This window comes from Molothrus ater, chromosome 17 (genome assembly GCF_012460135.2).
Source record: "Molothrus ater isolate BHLD 08-10-18 breed brown headed cowbird chromosome 17, BPBGC_Mater_1.1, whole genome shotgun sequence".
Taxonomy (NCBI): Eukaryota; Metazoa; Chordata; class Aves; order Passeriformes; family Icteridae; genus Molothrus; species Molothrus ater.
In genome coordinates this window covers 1,700,780-1,725,514 of record NC_050494.2, presented here as the reverse complement: position 1 = coordinate 1,725,514, position 24,735 = coordinate 1,700,780, and the positions used below count along the sequence as shown (strand labels likewise).

Sequence of the window (24,735 nt, the reverse complement as noted above, 5' to 3'; positions counted from 1 at the left end):
ATCTAGATTTTTCCAGTTAAATCAAATTTTAGCTTTGGTTTGTACAAGAACCACATCCATTAATGTTTTTTGTCCAAATTCTCTTGCACTTTTATTGTCTTTTTAGATTATGTAGTGCTGTCACCACAGGCTCATAACTCCTGTCTTCTGCTGACACATTTACCAAAGGCAAATGACTTTAAAATATTCAGTTAAAAATTTTAAAAAGTCATCATTTGTCTTTGATCAAAGCAAACATTTTGTTTCCAAAAAGACTGTCAACAAAGCACAAGCACACACATCCTGGTTATACTTAAAACTAGATTAAACCTTGCATGTGTAACACTGTCCACAATTCTATGAGGTCACATTTACAATATAATAATAAGCAAATCACTGTGCAAAAAAACAAATATCATGATGTGAATAAGAGCATCTGAAGAGCAACACTCACAAGAGCAAAAAACCCAATGTAATTGTATTTTCCTCTTGAAGGTCCTGCAGACACTTGTGCAGAGTGGTGCTTTTGCCTCCCTGCCTTATTAGGTACTGCCTGTAAATATTCTTGCATAGACTCCCTATAAATACTCTTTAAATCCTCTCTTTGCTTTCAAAGTACAGCTGAGTACAGCAGGATTCAGACAGAGGAAATGACTTAGTGGTGGCCACTAAGGGATGGTGAAACAGCAGAAAGAACACCCTACCTTCCACACCCCTGGTTTAAATCCATATGCCCTGTGCAGTTTTCTTCTAAGTACTTTCATTCAAGGCTGCTTCCCTAATGTAATATTTCTCCAAAGAAACAGGCAGTGAATGTTTGCCCCACCTGGACTATTCTGTGTTCAGGAATTAGATGGTCTACTTGTACATTCCCTGGAAACAGCTTTCTCACCTCATCGTATCCAAACAGAGCTGCATAGAAATTTTCTGCCATCCTTTTCAAGTCTTCTTTTAGAACAGTAGAATTAATCTGAAAAACAAACCAGAAAACCATCAGTAGAGGCTTTAAGGACGAGGTGAGGAGAAAATATTCCCAGTTTCACTGTGAGTGGACAAAGAGCCACCAGTGCCCCAGCCCACCTGAGTGAGATTTGGCTGCAAGCAGGAGTCAGTCCCTCTGGAACCCCCCTGACACAGCTGAGCTCGGTGTTACCCAGCTCACAACTGGCAGGAGCATCCCAGCCAACAGCTCTGCCACCAGCTGCAGGAGGGGAGAGAAAATGCTGCTGGGGGAGTGTGAAGCACAGCCCAAGAGCATGGAGACCCCTCTGTAGTCAACTATTGAGCAGCTATTCCAGACCTTCATTCATTCATCCATAGAAACTCAAAGGTTTTTCAATGTTTTTTTTTGTCTCCAAAGCACAGACTGCAGGGATGGATGTGCTACTACAGTGGAAGTACAGGAATGCTAAAGACAGAGACACCACCCTGCCACTGCTCCTCCTGCACTGTTCAGACTGACTCTCAGCCAGCAAGAACATGAATTCTGCCTCCCCAGCATCTCTAGCAGCTCAGACTCATAAGTTTTTGACTATGATTAAACTTCTTTCAGAGTCTGTGATGACACAGCAACTTCCCCCATGCTCTGTGTGACTCAGTCCAAGTTCCACACTGACCTTTAACTAAATTTAGTAATTGCTTCAGTGTTTGCTGGGTTGGCCTAAGCCACCCATTGATGTGAGAACTGACCCCATGTGAGCTTAAAATGGGACTGAACCAACTGCTGGGTGCAGAGGGATGGCTGAAATGCCTCCTGTGCATCTCCCTCACCCACACTGCCTGTCCCTCTTCGCCTCTGCTCTTTACCTCTGCCAACAAAGTGATGCAGTTCCTCTCCCAAGGGCCCAGCTACACTTTGGTAAAGCTTCTTCTTTGTACTGACTCCCATGAGGGATCCAAGAGACACAAGGCATTTCTCTTCTACAGCTCTCACATGCTCCAGAGGTACAGAAGACAAGGCCAATAAGCCCTGCACACCAGCAGGACACTCAGGTGTGACACTGCACTTTGCAGAGACAGGATTCACACACAAGAGACACCAGCCCAGCACATCCACCACACTGGGAACCCCTTGTCCTGAATTCTCTCTCAGTATCTTTGTGAGTATTCACCTTGACAATTACACAACAGCTTTTCTATCAAAATATGAGTTAGTTTCTGTCAAGTGAACAAATTTCCAGTTCATATACTCTTCCCTTAAACCACTGTCTTTTTTCATCTGTTGGTTTTTATAGCAATGCACATAGTGCAAACACAAGGAAAATTCCTTTTATGTCAGTTACTCATATTTTTCCATTAATATAAACTATTAAAATTCATGCAGATATTTTATAGGCTATCAAGATTTGGAGACTGGTTATTACTGAATGTTTAAAAAAAGAACTAAACATAAGAAATCAGAGGGTTAAATGATGACTGCAACTTCTGTAATGACTTAATTAAATTTTTATTGAGTACATAAACTATGATGTCATTTCTACCCAACCATGCTCAAACCTTCTGTGCATGTCAGAGATCGTGGTTTTTCTCAATAGAACATACTTCTAAATAAGCTGCACTTCTACAGCTCTAATAAGGGGGAGCAGGTCTCATGTAACACACTCAATAAATTATCCTTCCATTTTAAACAAACAAATTCCATGAGTTATTATATATTTGCCACGCACTTTTTATGACATAATAAAAATGTTACCTCAAGGATTACTTAACACATACTACAAATGTTACAGCAGGCAACTGCAAGGGGCAAAGAAAACAAATAGTCCCATTACAGAGACAAGTCCTGGACTATACATCCCTGGGGAAGCAGCTTTCCCTACTAAAACCAAAGAGCAGCAGCTTTAGGTTAGCAAGAAACAGACTGATGAAGGAGATAAGCAAGTTAAACAAACATGGCAATAAATACATCTTAAAAGACAGTTTCAGATAAAAAATCTGAGTTTGGGGATGGAGCTGTATCTTATGCAATGAAATTATATTTAAAGAAATATTGCAGTTTCTGAAGAATACAACTGGCATCAGTCAAGTACAAACACTGAAGGGAAAAAAAATCCTTCTTTATAAATCAAGAAAAATGAGCACATCCAAAGCAGAGTTTGCTGGAATTGCTTCCTCTTTCAAAGCTTGTACAAGTTCTTGCCACTGGCAAGTTTCAGGATCTGGTTGGTTGTGATTCTGCTGACTCTTCCACAGTTTGTTATTAAGAAGAAAAACTGCTAGAGAATTCCAAGTGAGTAATTGCTAATAACAAGGAAAAAATCAGTAACATCTGGAGCTCTTCTTGGGACTTTGCCCCTTTGCCTTCCTTGGAGCAGCCCAGTGCAGAGCTGTCACTGGACAGATTTATGGGCTGAGTGACACAGGACTGTGTTAGTTCAAAACAAGGAACCCATTTTTGGTACACATCTCACCTTTACAAGACCTCTGAAACAAGGAAATGTACAGCTAACATTATCTCCCTGCTACAGGTCACAACTGTTCTCTGTGGGCCTTCCTCTGGGAGCCTTTCTGTTCTGCCTGTGGGACAACTGCAGCAAGCAGCTGCTGGATTTTCCATGTCACAGTGAAGAAACCATCTTCAGCCTCAGGGAATTCATGTGCATCATCCAACAGCCACGTGCTGAGGGTGACTCTGCAGCTCAGTCTCACAGAAGGTTTTGTATTCTAAGAAGAATTCTAGGGAAGTAAGAGCACAGTGCTCTCTTGCACTGCTGGCACATAGCAAAAGACCCAACACATAGCCATGCTGTTCAAAGTGAATGCTGCTCTGGAATTAGTCCACGTCAGTGTCCTCTGAAGGACCAAGAGCTTCCTCTGGAAATGAATCTCCTCCTCCTCCTCCCCACTTGCTTTGGCTCACAGTGCAGAGTAGGATCAGTGTGCACAGACTGGAAGGTAACAAATGACAGGACAAGAGGAACAGCCTCAAGTTGTACCAGGAGAGGTTTAGATTGGACATGAAGGAAAAGAAACCACAGAAGGACTTTTAAAACACTGGCACAGGCTGCCCAGGGCAGTGGTGGAGTCATCATCCCTGGTTCAAAAATCGTGTGGATGTGGCAGTTGAGGACGTGGTTTGATGGTGAACATGGAGGTGCTGTTACACTGAGTGATGGGGACTGGATGATCTGGATGGTTCCCCAATCTTAACAATTCTGTGGGCTCTGTGCTCTGCCTGCCCAGAGCCATCAGCCCAGGGGCTGAGGTGCAGCCCATCCCCTCAGAGCAGGACAGGGCATCCCTGGCAGTGTCACTGCACACCTGTGTCCCGCCAGCACTGCCCCAGCTGGGATGGCCATGGGCTGCACTGCCTTGAGCACTGCAACAGGAGTTTCTTTCTGCTTCAGCTTTTGCCAGCATGTGTTGCACCCTTAAGCTACTTTAACACATTAATCATTCCATAGACTATAAAGCCAGAAGGGGCACTTCTAACTGCTTTGTACAAGCACTAGTCATTGAATTCCAGGCAGCAATTCCTCTCTTTAGGCTGTAAGTTATGCTTGAACTAGACTTTTTTATGAAGAGATTTCAGCCAGAAGAAATGATTAGATCATAGAACCTGACCCTCTGCATATCACAGACCATTACATTTCACCGAGTTCCCCCTGCCCTAAGCTCACTAAGTTGTGTTTGGCTAAAGCATATCACCCTCACAGTTGAACATGTGTATCTCATTTCATATTTGAATTTTCTGGCTTGGGTTTCCACCCCCTCATTCTCGTTATACCAATCCTGCTAGAATAAATAGCCTCTTCTGTACAATGTGTTTGCTCCTGTACCTGTACAGGATGCATGTGCCAGCAGAGTCATCTCTTCAAACCAGGACTGGGCTCTTCCAGGTGTCACACCACACCAGCAGCACCCTCCTGGAGTGGTCAAAGTTGCAACAGCAAAGCAGTGGTTTATGCTGATCCAGTACAAATTAATCCATCCCTTGTGCAAAACAAGTTCCACAGGTCTGTGTACACTCATCTTGTCATGGCTGAGTCCTCTCTGGGGGCTTCTGCAGCCCCACTGCCATAAACATCAGCCACTCTCACTGACACTTCTGACTGCTGGAGCAGGAATATCAACAAAAGTTCCTGAAGGAGATACAGGACTGAACTTCCATGGTAAAAAAGGCCACTCCACAAATATTTAGGTTTTTTAATGCCCCCTCTCTCAAGCTGGAATAGGACAGAATTACTTGTAATATGGTTTATGTTATTTATAAATAATATATAAGCACTCGCAGTTGTATATGGGCTTTTTGAGTGTTTGCTCAAAACACTGTGTTAAAACACACATGACATTAATTGGGCAAACACAGCCCCTTTATTTCATCCTGTAACATCACTACTGCTTGCAGGACAGTAATTTCAACATGACTGAGACTGTAGCTAGAATCAAAAAGATTAAATTAATAAAAAAGATTAGGAAGAGTCCTGTAGCAAGGGGCCATAACAGCCAGTTCCTTCAGGCACATACTTGTGAAATGACAAAGGTATTAAAGAAATTATTTTTCCAATCTTCAATTTTTGAGCCTTTTATTAACTGCTCTGCTACTCTGTCTGCAAAGCAGATCACTGCTTGTAATTAGCCACAGCTTGAGTCCTGTATGTTTTAAATATTAACTCTTCTGATAAATTCTCTATTTTTTAATTAGAAGTAATTTTGTAATACACCTCCATAATCATTAACTTCAGAGAACAATCTTTAAAGCCTTCTTCAATATTCAGTGATAACCTTCCACAATATTCTTTTAACCTAGACAAAAGGTAAATGTTGGGTTGTAGCAGAACCAGCTCCTGCCAAAATCTTCAATCCATAAAATACAACATGTTAATGGAAAAAGTTGTGCGTGCTCTACCTTCACAACAACTGTGCAATCATCAATAAGTTATACAACATTACCTACATCTTTCAGCAAAAGCAGATGCTCACCCCTACCTTTCTGCTACCCAGAAAATGAGGTTTGTTCCCATCTTGCAGTTTATTAATTTGGAAGCTCTGCCATGGTAACAGTTACAGATGCAGAGCAGATCACAGTACAATCCGAACTGTATTCAATGGCTTACTCCAAATTTCTGCTTCCCTGCAGAACGTGGCTGGCAGAGCTCACTGATAACCTCTCAAGAGAAGGATCAGGGAGAAGAGGTCAAATTGCTGTGCTCTGTCAAGTTGTGCTGATTCTCTGTAAGGTGAGCAGCTGTCAAGGGATTTTCTTGTAATGCCTCTTGAAAAACCTAGTTGCTAAAAGCCAAAAGCTAACCAATGTGTTTCTGAACACACCAGAATCAGGAATTCAGCCTGATAAACTGATAAGGGATATTTCAGAACCAAGTTTGAAAGAAGCACCTGGAGAGACAGCAGCAAAGGCAGATAAATCATTAAGCACTCATTAACCATGAGCACTCACAGAGTTCCTGTAAAGCTCCAGCTCCTCACTGAGTCAAACCTCAGGGCCTGTCAGGAAGTGTCACACACCAGGAACACTGACCAGACCAAGGGGCCACCTACCAGGGTATCCTGCCTTCAACAGCAACCAGAATCCCTGAGAAAAGGCCAAACCCTAGAAAAGCTGATATATACTCCCTCCAAGGATTCTCCCAACTAATTTCAGCTAAGGATACTTCCCAACTCTTGCTATTTGTTTAGAGAGTAACCTCCAAAAGGTCTCCATGTCCAGCAGCTTGTGCAGGGAACTTTCTGCACTCACCATGTGCTTCAGCAAGAAGCACCCTGGTCTGCTACCCCCAAGGAGATCAATCTCCTCCTGTGGGCCCCCTGAAACTGGCTCCTGCTGGCTGCATCTGCTGGCCCAGTCTTTCCACAGGATCAGGCAGTGAATTGCTCCATCACCTTCTCAGAGCACTCAGGATTCCGAGGGTCAGAGAACGGTCCCAGAGTGGTTTGGGTTGGAAGAAGGGACCTTCAAGCCCATCCATTTCCACCCCTTGCCATGGGCAGGGACACCTTCCACCAGACCAGGTTGCTCCAAGCCCTGTCCACCCTGGCCTTGGACACTCCCAGTCCATCATATTGCAGATGTGATCCACCCATAGAGAAAGGCTTCTGAAAACTTAAAAAAAGTCAAGAACAACGAAATTCCAGGCATCATAAAGTGCTAAACTAAATTAAACATCTTAGCTAACATTACCAGGGCTGCAGAGACAGGAAAGGTGGCATCCATTCTGAAAAGTCTTTCAGCAGAAACAGATAAGTACAAATTAGTAGAAAATACAGTAGATGAAAATAAAAATCACAGTTAATTATGACCAGTAATATTCAATGCTGATAAAGGTACTTGTAGTAGGCGTTAAAAAAAAACTCCATAAAACCTATTTAACAACATGCACACATTTGGCAGCTACAGTTTTGAAATGGATCTTTAAGAGAAAAAAATTAAGTTGAACAATTCAATAGTGAAGAAAAAGATACATAAATTTTAGGAATTATTATGAAAGGAATATAAACCAAAAGAGGAACCCTATTCTGCATAAATCCATAATGTACTGCATATAAAATGGTGTGCATAATTGTTAGCTTTTGATCTCTGAACAAATCTAAAAGTAGTAGAAAACACACAGAAAAGACCATGATGACATGATTACACATAGGAGCAAACACTCAGGAAACTTTTCAGGATGAAATGAGGAAGAAGAGATGATGGAGAGGCAAAGTCACAACTGGTATCAAGCAGATAAACAAGGAATTATTGTCCACTGTTTCTCATTAAAAAAGATGTAGAAAAGAATCTAATGAAATGATGAAATAGTATTTTAAAATATAGGTGTTTTCTCATGCAACGCATTTAAGTGGCAGGAGTCACTGGCACAGGGCATTAAAGAGCAAAAATGATGGAAGAGGTAACAAAGGGCTGCACATTCCTGGAGGATTCCTGTCAGTGATCCCCGTGCAGCTCTCAGGTTACTCATTAGTGAATGCCAGGAGAATGTACCAGAAGGAACTGACCGACAGTTCTGTTTCTTATCCTTTATCCCAAATATCTCTGGTCATTGGCAGCCACAGCACACACTGGATCTTCATCTGACAGCAGCAGGAGCTCTGAACATGCTCAGCTTTGTCCCTTTTTTGCTGACCTTTGCAGATATTGCTGGTATCTCTCCTCTCTGGGACTCTGTCCTTTCCTGCCCTGACTTCCAGCAGATCAGGCACAGCTCATTAGATGATCCTGGACACCAGACATCAGGTCACTTTGCTGACTTGGCAGGAACTTCACCTGAAAAGTGCTAGTGCTATTAAAAAACCTGCTCCCTTAGCATAGCCTTTAACAGCCTCATGGGAAGAGGCTACATTTTATGTAGCAATATGAGCAAGAATGATCCCGCTCATACCAAACAGGTCATCCTCCCCTAGGGGAAAAATAGTTAAGAACACAAAAAACCATTTTTTCTCCAGAATTTGGGACCAGGACAAGCTTCTGTTGGAGGGGAACAGCAAGGCACCCATCTCCTCTCCTAAAAAAACTGTCCAAAAAATGTTTGTTTCATTTCAAATGGAGTGACAATTGCTAGAGTCCATAAAATTAGTCAGCAATTAACCAGCCTAATTCTTACTGCTACAACCTTCATCCAGTGACAGAGGCCAGGACAAATGCAAATACTCACAATTACTATCACCTTTTCAAATTCATTTCTGTATGCCTGGCAGACTGGCTGATTTGTGTTTGCTCCATCAGCCTCCCCACTCTCTCCTGGCAGGGCTCTGCTCGTACGTGACCTGTTTGACATTCTCCCATCAGTTCCACATTTGGGTAAAATTCTAATTTGAAGTCACATTGCTTTCACCTTCTACCAATATTCTGCACCTTCTGGTTTCAATCATAAGCTGAGAAAAACCTGATTTCCCCAAGCATTCCTCCTCCCCAGGGCTTCAAACACACACAGGCCACAGAACAGTTAACAGTTAAATATTTTCTTGCCAATATTTTAAGAGTGCAGAAGGTTCCAAATTGCTGGTAAAATAAACAATGCCAGACTGTGAAAACTCCTGCCTGCCATATACTCTGATGTTAACAAGAGTTTCTTTATTACTGTAACCTTTCAGAAGAGAACAAAAATTATTTCTCTACCCTAGTTCTGCCCTCAAGTAAAAGGCAAAGGAGGAAAGCGAACCATGAAAAGGCTGCATGGTAAGATATTGTGAGTTTTCCATCTTACTTCTGCATTTCATTCAGATTCGATGCTGCTGTGAATAAATAAACTTCCAGAAGATCCTAAAAACACGGGCAAGGATTTTTCCTTACACAGTTTCCTGAATAACACAGATTAAACCTATATATGGGTTAGCTTCCCTCCTACAAGGACATAATAAAACAGGAAATACTAAAAGGTAAATTTAGGATGCTCTCAAGGAGACACATTATTTTTAAGCTCTTGGTACCTGGCTTTGTCCTCTGGGGCTTTAGTCCTGTATTTCTACCAATTACAGGGGCTCTGACACTTCCCCACTTTTAAAAAATGAAGTCTTCAAACAGCACCTCCAAACAGAATTGCTGGTACTCAGCATCAATGAGACTCCAAAGCTCAGGGGACACCCCCTAAAACCCCTGCTCACCCACAGGCCTGCCTTCTGCTCCCTGCCAGATCCTTCTGCATGCCCAAACCCTGTGAAAACCCTCTCAGACCAGGGTTGTTCATTTTACATTACAGACCAAGACCGCAGTGACCCCATCTCCCATCCATGACAGCCCAGCCATAAAATTGTCCCTTTTGTGTGCATTTACTCTCCTGGCCTCAAGGCCCCCTGACTAACTTGAAAATCAACATGAACACTTTGCTACCAACTAAGAGAGATCTCCACGATTAGATATGCTGGTATTTTAAGCTTTGGCATTATTTCCTGACCTTAGAATGAAATAAAAACATTCAAGCTCTTACGGAAGTGTAATCGGAATTAACTAGTTAATAGAGACAAAGCAAGTGCTGTGTAAGACCAGGAAGAGAAGAGGAAGACTGAGGACAGAAAAAGGAATAGAATCCATTGAGTTTCCCAGAATGGAAAACAGAAAAGCACCTCAGTATCCCTAGATTGTACAGAAGTTTCCTATACTGTTGCTTTAGTAGGGTTGTAAAAGAAACCAGAGGAGTCAGCAAGTGTGGAAGCAGGCACTGGGATTGCTGCAGGGATTGTACTTGCACTTCCTGATCATTATCTTTTCTTCTCCTGTGGGAGCAGTTAGCAAAGGCAGTCAAAAAAAAAAAAAAGTTTCAAAGAGCTGCCAGTTCTGTAAATGGATAAAACGGGTCAGCGAACTCAGAAAATGGAAGCAAAAAATAAACAAAGTCCCAGCAATACAATACAAGACTCACTCCTGAAGTGGAAGAAGATATCAGTGACTTTCTATCTGCAGAGAAAAGCACAAGCAACAATGTGATTAAAATGTATGGGAACAGCAGAGAAGCTCTCAATGGTTTGTTTGGCTCGATTTAGAACAGACTCTGGTCTTGGTATTATTTCTGTTTTTATGGAGGAGCTTGAAAGCACATTCTGGGGGAAGAACTTTCCCTATATAACAGACATAGAGTAATATAACACTGAAAAAATACATAATTCTGAAGAAAAGGTATCTCTAGAAAAGGTGCCACAAGGCAGCTTCCAGTGTAATTCCTGCAGGCACTCAAGCAAGGCACAGAACATGCCAACAACATCACCTTACAGTAACAGGATCCAACACATCTGGGAAATTTAAATTGATTTTTTTTGTGTCAGAATTGATTTTTTTATGCCAGAAAACTGGGGCAGGCCGTCTAAAGAGAAACCAAGCATTTATTATACCTTGATTTCAATACCAGCTATCCTCAGCATGGCCCAAACATTCCACCCAGGTGTGCTGGTTCCACAGATGCTGTCTCTAGAACAACTACATAACAAACAACTTGAGAAAGAGATCCATATTTCAAAGCTCCACATGCTGGTAAAGCTACATTTGCATCATTACAGTTTGTTCCAGACAGCATCACAGCTGAGATAATTCAAGGTAACATTCCATGCACGTGCACTATCCTAGATATTTAAGTTATTAAGATTTCCAGAATCAAACTTACTGAATTTCCTCTGGAAAAGTACCTACTATTATTCATCCATGAAATGACAAAGTACTGGAAACTTAGTGTGAACTTTCAAGCTCTTTGAGAAAAGATCAAGTGTTGATTAACCTTTTTTGGTGATGTTCTTGAAACAGTAACTTCAGGTAAAACTAATCGTACAAGGTCTGGTATCCTATTTTAAGAAAGCCACAAAAACTATACAGAACAATTTTCTATCTCACTACTTTGGCAAGGATTTAGTTTCATTGTTGTTTTTAAAGGGAACTAGAAACTGGTGAAATTTTATATATTCTAACTGGTCATCAAAAATCGTAACATTTTTCTCCTTAAAATGTCCTAGTAAAGCATTTCAAAATATACATAGATAATTTAAAACTCAAACTTCTCTTCTTTAGTTTTATAGGTATTTAAAAACCTTTTTCAACTGTACTGAACACTATCCTCTGTCTCCTATCCCAGTCCATTTCCTCAGACAAAATCAATACCTTCTCTGCAATGTTTTGCTTCAGTACATTCCCTTCATCCCAACTCCCCATTCCAGCCCCAAAATACTGCACCCACTTTCCGGCTGCCCCATTCTCTCTCAAAAATGTAGTTTCACTCCTGTGCATCCAAAACTGACTCCATGACTTCCCATCAGATTTTAGAGGCAGGCCTGGAGAGGACCCCTGGACATCCCAGGGCAGCAGCTTCCCACTTCAATTCATACAAAGATCAAGTTCTATTTCAAATTTGTATCCATTTTACACCCTGTCCTCTCATCCTCTAAAGCCATTCTACAACTTGCTGGTCTCACCCTGACCATGCCTTCTGAGTCTTTAGTCACAAGGCTCAAACGTTTTGTTCTCCACAGTAAGAATAACTTAAACAGAATTAAACTGAGTTTAGGAAATTCTGTAGCTCCTGTAAGGTAAATAAGCATTTTTAATCAACTGAAATTTTCTAATTATGAAAAGACTATCAAGACAGAAAATAGTGCTCAAGTTCCCAGAGCCAATTTCAGCTCTCAGTTACATGTATTGATTCTGATGCTGTTACTTCAGATGTACATGAGTGTAATTGAGAGCAAATTATGGGTCACTGGGTATAAACAGCTCCAGCTAAAAGTGTAACAAAGGCTGTATTGTGCTACACACAGCAGAGCCAATAAACGAATTCAAAAGACACCTAGATGTGTTCCTGGAAAAAAAGGGGGTAGGAGTCTAAATGGTCTGGTGGGAAAACAGGAAAGTGAGATTATGACAAATTAAAACAGATTTGGCACACTGGGCTGGACAGCCCCTCCTAGTCCTATCTCTTTTAGAACATTTATTTATTATAAAATGAATGGGTGGCTTTTAGAACATTTATTAATTATAAAATGGATTGCCATTTTGCACTGAAAATAACTTTAATTCACTTCAGCAGCAGAATGCCACCACCACAAACATGACCAAGGCAGGTAAAGTGAGCCTGCAACCAGTTACAAGTATTGGAATAAAGCCTGGTGGATCTTCCTGAGACACCACAGGATTTGCACCCAAAAGTATTAGTGGGGGGTGCTTGGAGGAGGGAGAAGGGCTGTGGAGGTTTTTTTGGGTTGGGATCTTTTGAGTGGTTGAAAGTCTGTTATTTATTTATTTAACCCTCATATCTCCTGTCCTGTTATCAGCTGAAATCCTGTTCCAGGGAATACCTACATGTCCTTCCTATCAACTCTGCAGCTTCATCTAAGGGTATTAAAACACACCTAAACTTTTATCACAACTTTTAAATCCACCCTGTTACTAAAGCACAATACTGATATCAACCAGGTTAATTCTCAGGTGGCTCCAGAACTCCCTTAGGGAGAAAACAGCAGCAATGTCCAGTCCTGAGAGAATTCCCTTTGCAAACTGATGAGGCAGCTGCCAGCTTGCACAGTGTAAATCTATTCCCTGCAAGCCACGAGGTGGAGATCTCTGGCAAAGCAGGATCCAAAGGAAGTCTTTTACCCAGCCTAATGTTACTATTAACACTTGGAGCCATTGCATCAAGCCAATTTTTCTGTTTGTTTTTAAAGTTTGATAGAAATGTCACTAGTGGAAAAATTAAGTAAAGAGCACTGGTTAGCCACAGAACTGGACACACCTGGCTGCAAACCCACCAAAAGAGACTGACTTCATTAGTACTAGGGACAGCAGAGTAAAATTTATATCTGAAATATGCCTGCACCAGTAGAATTTGCTGAGGCCACAGACTCTCTGTGTGTTTTTACAGCTGTGTCAAGTTTGGGTTTCTGACTCTTGCCGACATTCAGGAGTGCTGAAGGAGCTCAGGCTAACAGGTCCCAAAACTTTGTAGCAGAGATTTAGATCTCAGCAGTTTTAACAACCAGGTTTTGAAATAATACAAACTCAATTTGGAGCTGGAGCTGATGTAAATTTGCAGTTCAAATGCTTTACATTCTACCCCTTTTGGCTCCAATGAACCAGTTAAGAGCAGATGGCACATTTCAATAAACCATCAGCATCACCTCAGGAATACAGTGTCCATTTTCTGCATCAAGTGCCAGCATTGTTGCTAGATTGGAAGCAAGCTAAAGAACTGCAACTTTCTATGTCAGCAAGTTAAACTAATTGCATCCAGGCAGCAATTCCACCCAGATGCTCTGTCACTTGTACCACAATACAGGAATCAGAGTTAAATCTTTACCTTTAATATACTGCATGAGAGAAAAGGCAAGGAATGCAATTTCCTAACCTTCTAGGATCTATGTAAATGAAAATTTAGTTCTCTGAATGTAGTCAGTAAAGTTTCTTTTCACTTATCTTATTTCTGAGAAAGACTCAGATTCTGAAATTTAAGAGCATCAACACAGGAACATTAGTGTCATCTTCTTTTTATCTACTATTCTTGATGTGTTTGACCACCTTCTTTTGGAGGCAGAATATTTACTGATTGCAGGACTACATTACTTGAAAATAAATTGCTGGTATACATATCCTTCCATCAGGTCACAAACCCTCTGTCATTACCTCAGCTTCAGTTTAAAAAAATCATTAGGGATAAAGAGGTCAAGATGAATAAAAAGCATGTAGCACTTGGGAAACTGCCTTTTATTGGTCAATCAAAACTCCTTGCAATTGCCAAAGGTGAGAAGTGAGAAAGATTTCAGTCAGGGTACAGCTCTGTGAAGGGAAGGAAGGTGAGTGGAGAAGAGTGAACAAGCATGGAAAAAACAGGAACTGCCTGTGCAGGGGCATGAGTGAAGTGGGATATGAAGCCAGAATCACTGGCAAAGACAAAGGAAAATGAAGCAGTGACAAGGAGCAAGGGAACTGGTAACATCTTCAAACATCAGGGCAGAGATAATTTTCATCTAACATACAGTAAATATTACCAGGAGAGACCAAAAAATTTATTCATCTCAACAAAATCCCAGAACTTTTGAGTCATCCCATTCCACCTCCTGCCATGGCAGGGACACCTTCCACTGTCCCAGGGTGCTCCAAGCTCCATCCAGCCTGGCCTTAGACACTTCCAGGGATCCAGGGGCAGCCCCAGCTGCTCTGGGCACCCTGTGCCAGGGCCTGCCCATCCTGACAGGGAAGAACTCCTTCCACATGTCTAACCTAAATTCCCTCCCTTTCATTGTGAAGCCATCCCCCCTTGTCCTGTCACTGCAGTTCCTGAGGAAGGGTCCCCCTCTGGCTTCCCTGTAGCCCCTTCAGACTCTGGACAGGTGCTTGGAGGTCTCCACACAACCTTCCCTCCTCCAGCCTCAACAGCCCCAACCTTCCCAGCCCATCTCCATAGGGGACTGACTACGAATAATGACTGAAAGATCAGGAATAAATAAAAGATTAAAAAACCAAACCAAACCAAACCACTGCAGATAATGAAAGCCCTCCCCAAGACTACAGTGAGAACATTCCTGATTTCCAAATTTACCCCCCAGGAGAGTCCACTCTGCTTTCTCACCCCCCCTCAGTGCCTGCTCAGGAGTTCACTTCTCACCCAAGGAGGCTCATTAAACCAAGGGGCCCCTGTGCAGCTCAGCTGTACTAAATACACCCAGGTGTAAATGCCTTGCAGATTAATCCCTGAAATGTGCAGCTTCTTCCTCTGAGCATCTGCTATGGCCACGTAAAGGCTGTGTTAGCACCAGGCCACAGTCTGGTGACTTACAGGAATCACAGTAGGGCAAGCTAAGCACACTGGAGATTCCACTGCAGGGTCATTCCTACAAGGACTGCACAATTTAAATTCAAGGGTGAACTGACCACATGCCTAACTTGACAAGGCAGGGAATAAATGGCATTTCAGCAACTTCAGAGCTCCTTGCAGTCGCATCACACAGCAACCATGCTGCTGCAAAATGCATGTATAAACACTTCAGGGTACAGACTGGATAAAAAGATAGAGACACTGATAGGTTTTTTTATACTTCAAGGAATTTTGTGGAGAAATGGGATAGTTTAGTTTGCATAAATGGAAACCCTGTGCGTCCCTTTAAAAATAACTGACTGCAAACACTATTTTTTCCCCTAAAGTTTACTGTAAAGCTCTCAATGCAGGCCTAACCTGCAGCATTCTTCACTCTGGAGCCCTGCATGGCTTGGAAGGGCAGCAAACAGCCAGCTCTGCTCCTCTTTTCTGACTGCTGCTTCCAACCCTGCACAGAAATCTACAAGCCAGCACTTTGTTCATGTAAGACAAAATTAGGGACAAAAGAAACAGACAAATAATTTTCTTTTCCAAAGGTCATTTTGTCCATGGAATCAGACAGATACTTTCAGGTATACATATCCTTCCATCAGGTCACAAACCCTCTGTGTGGAGGGTCACTTTGGAAGCCGACATGTTTGACTGGAGTTTGTTTTGGGTTTGGGGGAATTTTTTTGCTTTTCAAGAAGAAGAACCTTAAATTTACACCCAGAGTAAAGATCTGAGCTGTGTATAGCTCCTAGAGAAAGCAGAATGAACCAGAGATATGATATGGAAGGCATTGGATAAGGACAAAAAATGCAGAAGCTCTTTCATTCAGTCTTTTTCTCCAGTACATCTGATTTTTTAGGCTCACTCACACTGACCTACCAGAAAGAGGAGACTCCCACACTGGAATTTATCTAAGCACATTAACATAGCAAAAAATCCTCAGATATACGAATTTCAAATTATTAATTCAAAGAAGATTAACAGGATGTCTTGTCTTTAAGAGCAATGTGCAACAAAGTAAAGCTACAGAAGTCCCAACAACAAGGAACAAACCCTACTGCTTAAGGAATAACTGAAGTTATACCAGAACAAACACCTTCTAAAACCACATACAAAATAGAGAATCAGAGAGAAACTTCTCGAATTTCTAATGTAATTGCATCCCAAATCCTAACTCACTGGTTAATTCCCTTGTCTGGCACCACCAGGAACATCCTGGCAGCTTCTCCAATAGAACTGACAGCTAAGGCTTAACAAATAAGGAATTAATTATTGCTATATGAAAACTGTCACTTCTCTAACACTGAATCACTGAACAGTTCTCTTCCTTTTTGACAGCACAGTTGTTGCCAGCCCTGTTCTCCCACAGAAGTGCCCTGAACACAGGCAGCCTCACCTGCATCAGGTCTGCTGTCACCTACTTCCACTGTCTCTGCAATGCCTTCTCTTCAGGCAAACACCAACACAGGACTGGAGAAACACTTTTCTTTTTTTTGTGATAAAGATTAGGTATAGTGAAAATCCAAAATTAGAGATACACTAAGGACTAGGTATACTCATGTGCAGGAACTTGACAAAAACCCCTTGTTGATTAACTTCTCTTTTACCACTTTAGACACTTAGAACACTCAGAGCTCTGCTGGAATTACTGAAGTTGTTGCTATAGATTTGGCACCAGTCACATTCCTCCCTACCACAGCTGCTTATTCTTATCCCCTTTCTGTTGTAGCAGCATCCATTCCTGCAATCACATGGCAAACCATGTAGGAAATGAATCAATTTCAGACAAATCAATACCTTTATCCAGGCCACAATGCACTTTCAGAAACAAGGACAGTGGCTCAATACAGCAGCTGAGGAATGAATGGTCAGGAGTGAGGGCTGCAGGTACCAGCTTAAGCTAGAAAAGGAATCAACCAGGTGGATTCTCAGGCATTTTTCTAAGATATTTAAATCCAGAAGAGCATTGAAATATGAAATCATGAGGATTAACACCAGCAGAGAGGACTTACCCCCATCACCTTCCCACGCTGCTCCACGTCCTCCCACATGCAGTGCACGATGTAGCGGCACATGTACTTCCCCGCGCGGCCCTCCTGCTTCAGCCGCACCAGGCACATCCTGCAAGAGCACACACCACTCAGCTCCTGGGCTTTTTGTAAAAGGGACAGAGTAAATTAAATACATTCCAGCTTATTGAAGATTTTTCTTACAGTGTATGTTTGTGATCAGGAGGAAAATACTACCGGGTTTTAATTTTTTTTTAATAAACCACTACAAACATTTCCGTTCTGTACTGAGGAGCTGCATCTGCTGGATTTTGGCCAATCCAGCTATGGAAGAGTGACAGTGGACTCTATTCCTACTGACAGTACTGTAATCTAGTTAAACACTACTGCAACCTAAATTCCTCAGCCTTAAGAACACCTCACCCTCTGGAGCAGGAACACATGGCTTGTCTAATCCCAGGCTCTGAGCCAGCTGTAGCTCAGTTGGTCACTCCAGTGCTGTAAGAGCCCAACTAGCCAAGCTGGGAAAGCTTAAGCAAGTTACAGACTTCAACCAATCCACATTAGCAATGTCCTAAATTACTTCAACTACAGGAGTATTAGGATACATGTCCAGCCACCTGGCAAAACCTCCCCGTGCAAGACCAGTTCAGAGCTTTGTAAGTGCACTGTGAGATCTTAATGAGAACATCAGGTTGAGCTGTTTTACTTTGTTTTTAAGCACTAAAGCCACTTAAAACTTCATTGCTGCTGTTCTGTCTACAAAATAAAAGAATAATTTTATTTTGCTTCTTATAAAACATCTGTAAAGAGCACAAACTGAAGCCCAGGCTGATTCCTCAGTGGGCTGGGACCAGTCCTGTCACCTGTCCCATCTTCTCTACCTCATTCAGCAACTCCTGTGCTGTAAGACAGAAGTGCCTGTCCAGGACTGACTGACTGCAGATGAGGTGATGCTCAAACACTGGAGCTCAGAGAATCCACTGCTTTTCACAGGCATGCTAGGAAGGAAACTGCTCCCTGTAAAACCAAGAGAGCAGAGCTGCAGGAAGCCACTGTGGAGCTGGTGCACACTAACAATGGTGCATGTGCCACAAGAGCTAATAGGAAAATATGATTATTTATTGTTAATAGATTCATTTCTTTAGTGAATATAAGATCTGCAGGCATTAAAAGTATTTGGTGACCCATGAATGCCAGCTCCACAGGGAAATCACAAACACCTGAAGTGTGCTGAGATGACCTGCAAAGGGACAGATGTCCATCTTTATGATGGGTTCTATCTTGTGTACGGATTACTAAAGGAAACATTTTTTAACCTGTTAAAGAAGTAAAACTTACTGCCAGGGACAGGCAAAGACAAAAGCTGAAGGCAGCAAAACCCACAGCAGTCCTATATTCTTCTTGCTAGTCAGAATCACTGTCCCACCACACAAATGCAATTAAGATGGTACCAAAACCAAACCCTCATTTTCTCACAGAAGGATGGCAAAGCTTTCTGTTCAAACAGTGGTCAGAGAGCAGCTGTCATAGAACAGCTGTCCAGGTATGAGACCTTCTACAAAACAAATGCACAAAGAGCTTAAAACTTTCAATTTACTTCTACCAGTTTCAAAACCTTTGTTCCTCTTGTGCATTTACGTAATTGAACTGTACAAAGAAGTGAATTACTGAATTGAAAATTCTTACTCACTCTTAGCAAGTCAAAGAGAAAAAGCCTCAGCTAAAAAGACTAATTTTGTGTTAAGAAAAGCATTTTGATACTTCTCTTGCTGAATGGCTGACATCAGGGGTGAAAAACTCAGGGGCAAGAAAGGCACCCCCTGAGCATAAATAATGTTTCCTATCCTGTGTGCCTTGGGTGGTGGAGAAGCAGGAGGAGAAAGCAGTGCAGAGACCAACAACTGGTCAATGATGAGCAGGACTGGACTGGTGTGCAGGGGAAAACCTGCTACTCATGGAGCCTAAAAGGGAGCTCTTGTGTTTGGATGCACAGTGCTGACACAGAGCTGTTCTGCAGCACCATGAGTGAGATCATGGAATTTTGCAGCTTATTTGCAAGTTTGGTAGTTTGTTACTACACCTGCTGTCTGAGGTGACACAGACTTTTAAAACCTGTAAACCTCCTAACCAGATCACCATGGCCTGAAACATTTCATCATTTCACTGCACAATCTGTTCTGTAATTTAGTCAAATACTGACTCATCTCCATCAAACCCTGAAAGGAAAATGACTCCAAACTATCTTTAGAAAGCTGTCTACCTCACATTAGTTGTGTTGGATAATTTTTGCTGTATTTAAGTTATGCAGAGAGATTATCTTAGAAGAAAATCTTAGAATCTTAGAAGAAAGGATAGTGGAAAAGGATCAGGAGCATCTGTAACTCAACCCACATCAGCTGAGATGTAGTTTCTCACAACAGCCTCAGCCAGCTTCTGTCAGTGTTCCCATAGTGCCAGACTGGCCTAAACACCAGAAGTGGTGGTTGACAGCCCCTGATCACTGCTGTGAGGTGCCCAGGGCCAGGCCCCAAGGTGTGATGAGCCATTAAGGGTAAAGCCCACTCGAACCTTCCTGTACCTGGCCACTCATTCCTGCTTCCTCAGTTGCTCCAGAGCAACTATTTCTGCAGCTATGCTAGAGTTGCTCAAAGAAATTACTCTGGCTTAACACTACAAATATCAACAGCATTTTTGGAAGGCTTTACTCTGTTTAACCCACTCATGAACAGCTGCCAGCTTGGGGGAATAGCAGGAAACTCCTGAACTGACTTTTCCATCAGCTCTGTTGTGACATTGCACTTCAGGGAATGATGATTATCAGCAGAATTCTGAACAGGTCCTAATTAGGTTTGCATGTTCTCCTGTGCTCCAGCCTGGCCAGCTCCCCACCACTGCTGTATCCAGCAGACAGAGCCCAGCCTGGCTCTGCAGCCTCCTCTCCCCTGGGGCCTTTGCTTAGGCTGCTGTGGCCCAGTCCCTCACGTTATGGCAGGAGCAACTAAATGCTGGAGACATTCCAAATAAACTTATTCTTAAAATCTCTCTATCTGACTATCCTGATGCAATTAAGACACAAAACATAGAGTTTATTCCCTTTCTTCTGAAGCACCACATTTCAAAATGGCACTGTGTCCTCAAGCATCTCTGTGCAAATCAGAGAAATCTTTTCTGGCAGGAGCTGTTTTCTACATATACTTTGTGGTTTTCATTCCCCTCTGGTCTTCCTGAGGCTGATCAAAACTTTCCTAAGTGCAGATTTCCTTAAGAAAAACAATGCTCAGATAAATTTTTGCAACAGGTCTCTGAGTCTTTCAAAACAGGAGTTGTAGCACCACTCAATTTGATCCTAAATACTGCAGAGATGTCACCATCTTGGTGTGGTGACAATGTGAAGGGAGCTCTAGGTATCTACATGACAAATACTGAACCAAGACATTCCTCAGCAGTCACCCAAGTAATTTCTTTGGCAGTTTGGTTACAGCTCTGGATTCAGCCAATGCTCCATTTAGATGCATGGGAAAATGCAAACCCAGCAGAAGAAATAAAGAGCTTTTCTAAAGGTCTGGACTTCCAAATATAAACCAAGAGTCCCTCTGACATCAGAGGTGTAAAGTAACAGAAAGGGCCTATGAAAACATGACATTCAGGAAAGAATAACCATGGGTTGGTTTTCCAAGTAATATTGATGGGTTGACTTTTTAAAGCATGATTTTAGCACTGCACTGGAAAGCACTGGAGTGTTTCTAAAGGAACATTATCTTATAAAGAAGCTTGCAACAGCAGAGGCTAAACATGAGAGCCTGAATTCCTCTCTTTTTGAGTGGGGTCAGTAGGAATATTCTATTCACAGACACAGAAGTAGGAGCCCGAGATTCAAAGAGAACCTACCAGAATGTGTAACACAACAACGTGCCCTGACAAGCACTTTAAGTCTGTAAAAGCTGGGATACAAAAGCATGGAAAAATTGACCAGAACATGCTGGGCAATGGCAACAGTAAGAGAATGAGACAAAGTTTACCAAAATAGGGAAAATTATCAATTTCTCTGGCTCCAGAAGACAGTCTAAATCAGTTGAAAATAGGCTGCTGAAATAAGAAGGAAGAAGTATCTGAGAAAGTTGCGCAGACTGCTCTGCTAGGGGCAGCAGGAGCAGATGGTGATCAGAATCTCCTGGCAGGCTGCTGTCCACCAGATCAGGAGGATTTCTAGCCCCTGAGGCAAATGGTCCAGCAGGAAAGAGGAGAACTGGAGCCTTCACACAGGGGTAGGATGTCCTTGACCTTGTCAAAGCTAGCAGAAGCACTTCTGCTCCCACTTTACTGAGGTCAAACTGCCTGAAGAAAGAGATCCCAGAGAACAGCAATAAACCTGCCTGGGAAAGCAAAGTATGGCATGGCAGGATGCTGGTCACTGTTCTCATCACAGGTAAAGCATTTCCCAATGAGCCAGGCAGTGAGCAGGCCTGTCACAGGCTTCTCTGTGTCCTGGAATATCAAACCAGATCTCTGATTTGTGGTCCAGAATGACAGTGCTGCCAGGAACACAGAGGAGCCAGGCTCATAAACCCTAGAAAAATTAACTTCTAGTGCTAACCTCCACACCTGAATTTTCACTGCTGCCACAGTGAGGCAGAGGGATTTAGCTCTTTCCTGCTTCTGCAGGATATTGGTGTCAAACTGTCCACCCTATCTCACATGTAAGAGTATTTCAATTCTCAGCAAATCTCCCCATAACATCAGCTCAAAGTGCAGCAACTCTTGGCCACCTTCAAAAGAAGCCAATGTAGCTTTGATCTTAGAAACTTATGCCTATCCTATACCAGTTTCATCTCTGTCATAGTTCTCTAGCTGATTCTTATAATTAATCTTGAATTTGATGCTGTGTATTAATCACAGGAGACATTGTCCCATCAAGGAGAAATCAAGATGAAAAAAGTGTGCTCTCTGCAGATTCATCTTAACTCTCTTTGGTTTTCCCAGATACTGACAAGCAGTCTGATTTTTAACACTTGTTGCACTAGTTTTCAAAATACCTATATGAATTATTAGCTTATCAATTCATTTTTTTCCCACAGGGAACAGTAGGAAAAACTGCAGATTTCAAGGGTCATCCTTACTTTGTTCCACTGATTTTATTAATTGATTATTATTTCAATGGTTCTGCTCATTTATTCACTCTTTAGTGTAATGAGCTGCCCCATCTTTCACTATATTGAGGAGTCAGGAAATTAAAAGGAGAGAAGGGAAAAAGGAGGAGGCAAGGAAACAAGGGGCCTTCAGAGCAGCTATTTCAGTACAAACTTCCTTTCAGCCTTTGGACAGCCGAACCCAAGTCTGTGGACTTCAGTTCCCTGAAAGATCTGGCACTTAAAAAATTACTGTACTCCCTTGTGCATCCTCTGACCTTTATAAGCATGTAATGCTAGATGAAAACCTGATTTTTTTTGGCTACTATTTTCACAAACGAAAAAGGGAAAAAACTTCACCTTTAAGGTGTTAAATATTTTCACATGCAGCCAAGCTGGCATTCACCACCCTGCACGTACCTTTCAGAAGTGAAAGAATAAATGCCAGTGCTATAATTTGTTAAATGCTTCTCATCACCACAAATTCTCCCAATTTAAATGACTTTTACATAAATTTAAACCTTTCCTAAAACACCCAAGTAGGATTTTTCCACATAGCCTGATCAAGGCTTTTAGAAAACTCATGGCAAAGATCATTCCACTAGTGAGGGATTTTGAGATGTAAGAGATGTCAGCTTCTCTATAGGTCTTACTGTTCTTCATCAGAAAACAGCTTAAATTCAGTCATCAGTAAAATGAACATAACCTCTATTATCAACCATGGATAGAAGGCTGTACTTTTTCTCACATTAAGTTGTATATAACTCCATTTTCTGAAAATAATTGTATTACTATTTTGTCTTTCACTTACCAGACATGAAGCTGGGCTACTAGAAACCATGAATTCAAAGTATCAGGCATTTGGCATCCTTGATGGAAGGGAAAAAAAAACACAAAACCAAAACAAAACATTAAAATGAATTTAATCCCATTTTGTGCTTAACAGAAATTCACTGCACCAAAATGTAAAAGCACTTTAGTCATTTATTTTCAGCAATAACAGTACATACATACTGGAAGCAGACATCATTTACTGTCATGCTTGTGCTTAAACTCTAGAACATACAGCCACAGGATGCTGTGGATTCTGATAGATTTCAGGTGTTTAGAACCCACTTGGATAACTTTTACAGAGGAGGAAAATTCCACAATGGAGAATGAGACAAACATGTGGCTTCTAGCCTGGAGAGTCTCAAAGCAGCAGTGACTAACACAGAGGAATCAATGGATGCTTTGCTCCATTCTTACACTCTTCCTTCCCATGTGCTGCTGTCTCCTGCCAGGGACAGAATTCTGTGTTACCTGAGTCTCTGCTCCCACTCCACTGCTTGGATTCACTCCATGGCTGCACAGCCCACAGCACTCTGAGTGCTCCAGCCAGGCTACATTAGGATTAAACCCATCAACCAACCACAGAAACAATCTGTTTCCAGATTCAGCTCTACTCCCACAGCCACTGTTTTCCCAGAGATGGCTTGTCCATATGTGTGTTCACAGGATGGATTTTCATGTGCTGTTAGGATGTGAGGCTGGAGATTTAGGCCACGTGGAACAAAAACCATATTCCTCTTCCTCATGCTTGAAAAAAAATGAACCTGTGGGTTCTGTGCATGCCAAATCCTTTAGTTCCTGTCAATCTCAAACCTTCCTCCCAGGCACACTTCTGCATCTGTTTCCTGGAGAAGGTTTTAAGGCAAGTCCTTAAAGAGAAGGATCTGAGGCAGTCACCTTGGCCTACCCAGCACTTGGTGCTCTCTTCTGAGCTGTTCAAACCTAGCTGGAAGAAGGCCACAGAGCCTTCAGAAAGTGACTCTACAGTCAGATATGCCCTAGGGAAGTCAACCTCATCTTTTCTGTGCTAAATAGATTCCTTCCTGGCTTCTATACTTCTTTGCTGTCAAGTATTACAAAAGAGATTCACCCAGATCATGAAGCAATGCTTTCACAGCCTCTTTCTTTTTATATGCCAGCTCTGATCAGAAGAACCAAACAGATCACCACTATTCCTCCCTCCCAGAGAGATGACTCCACCAGGCCTAGGAGGTGCCAAGGTTCAGCACCACTGCCCATACATCACCTTTAAGACAGTACAAAGACACTAACAGTGCATGTTTGGAGATTAAACACAGGTCTCCCTCACCTTTCTACCCTTCTGGCTCTCTCATTCCTATTAGAAATAATTCCTGTGCCTAGAAATGACTACTTTGACCTAAAGCCACGCCAAGGCATCTCTAACTAGGGCAGCAGCACACAATGCCTGCATTAACCAAACCATCTCAGGAAAGGAAGGTTCCACAGGCAAGAGGCAAACACTCAGTTCAGACAGAGGTTTCTCCAGTAGGAGTTCCCATGGATCAGTCCCCCACCACAGAAATCACTCTGCAGTGG

General features: G+C 42.2%; 1 protein-coding gene across 2 annotated transcripts in view; it reads right to left on the bottom strand.

Moving 5' to 3' along the window:
* The window catches only part of LOC118694593 (ubiquinol-cytochrome-c reductase complex assembly factor 1), a 46,265-nt gene that overhangs the window by 4,797 nt on the left and 16,733 nt on the right, over positions 1–24,735 (bottom strand). For both annotated transcript variants that reach the window (XM_036395741.2, XM_054516674.1), the window contains exons 6-8: positions 23,159–23,216; positions 17,222–17,330; positions 872–949 (exon numbers count right to left, since the gene is read on the bottom strand). In XM_036395741.2, coding sequence (XP_036251634.1) covers positions 872–949; positions 17,222–17,330; positions 23,159–23,216 — 245 coding nt within the window. The remainder of the gene's footprint in view (positions 1–871; positions 950–17,221; positions 17,331–23,158; positions 23,217–24,735) is intronic.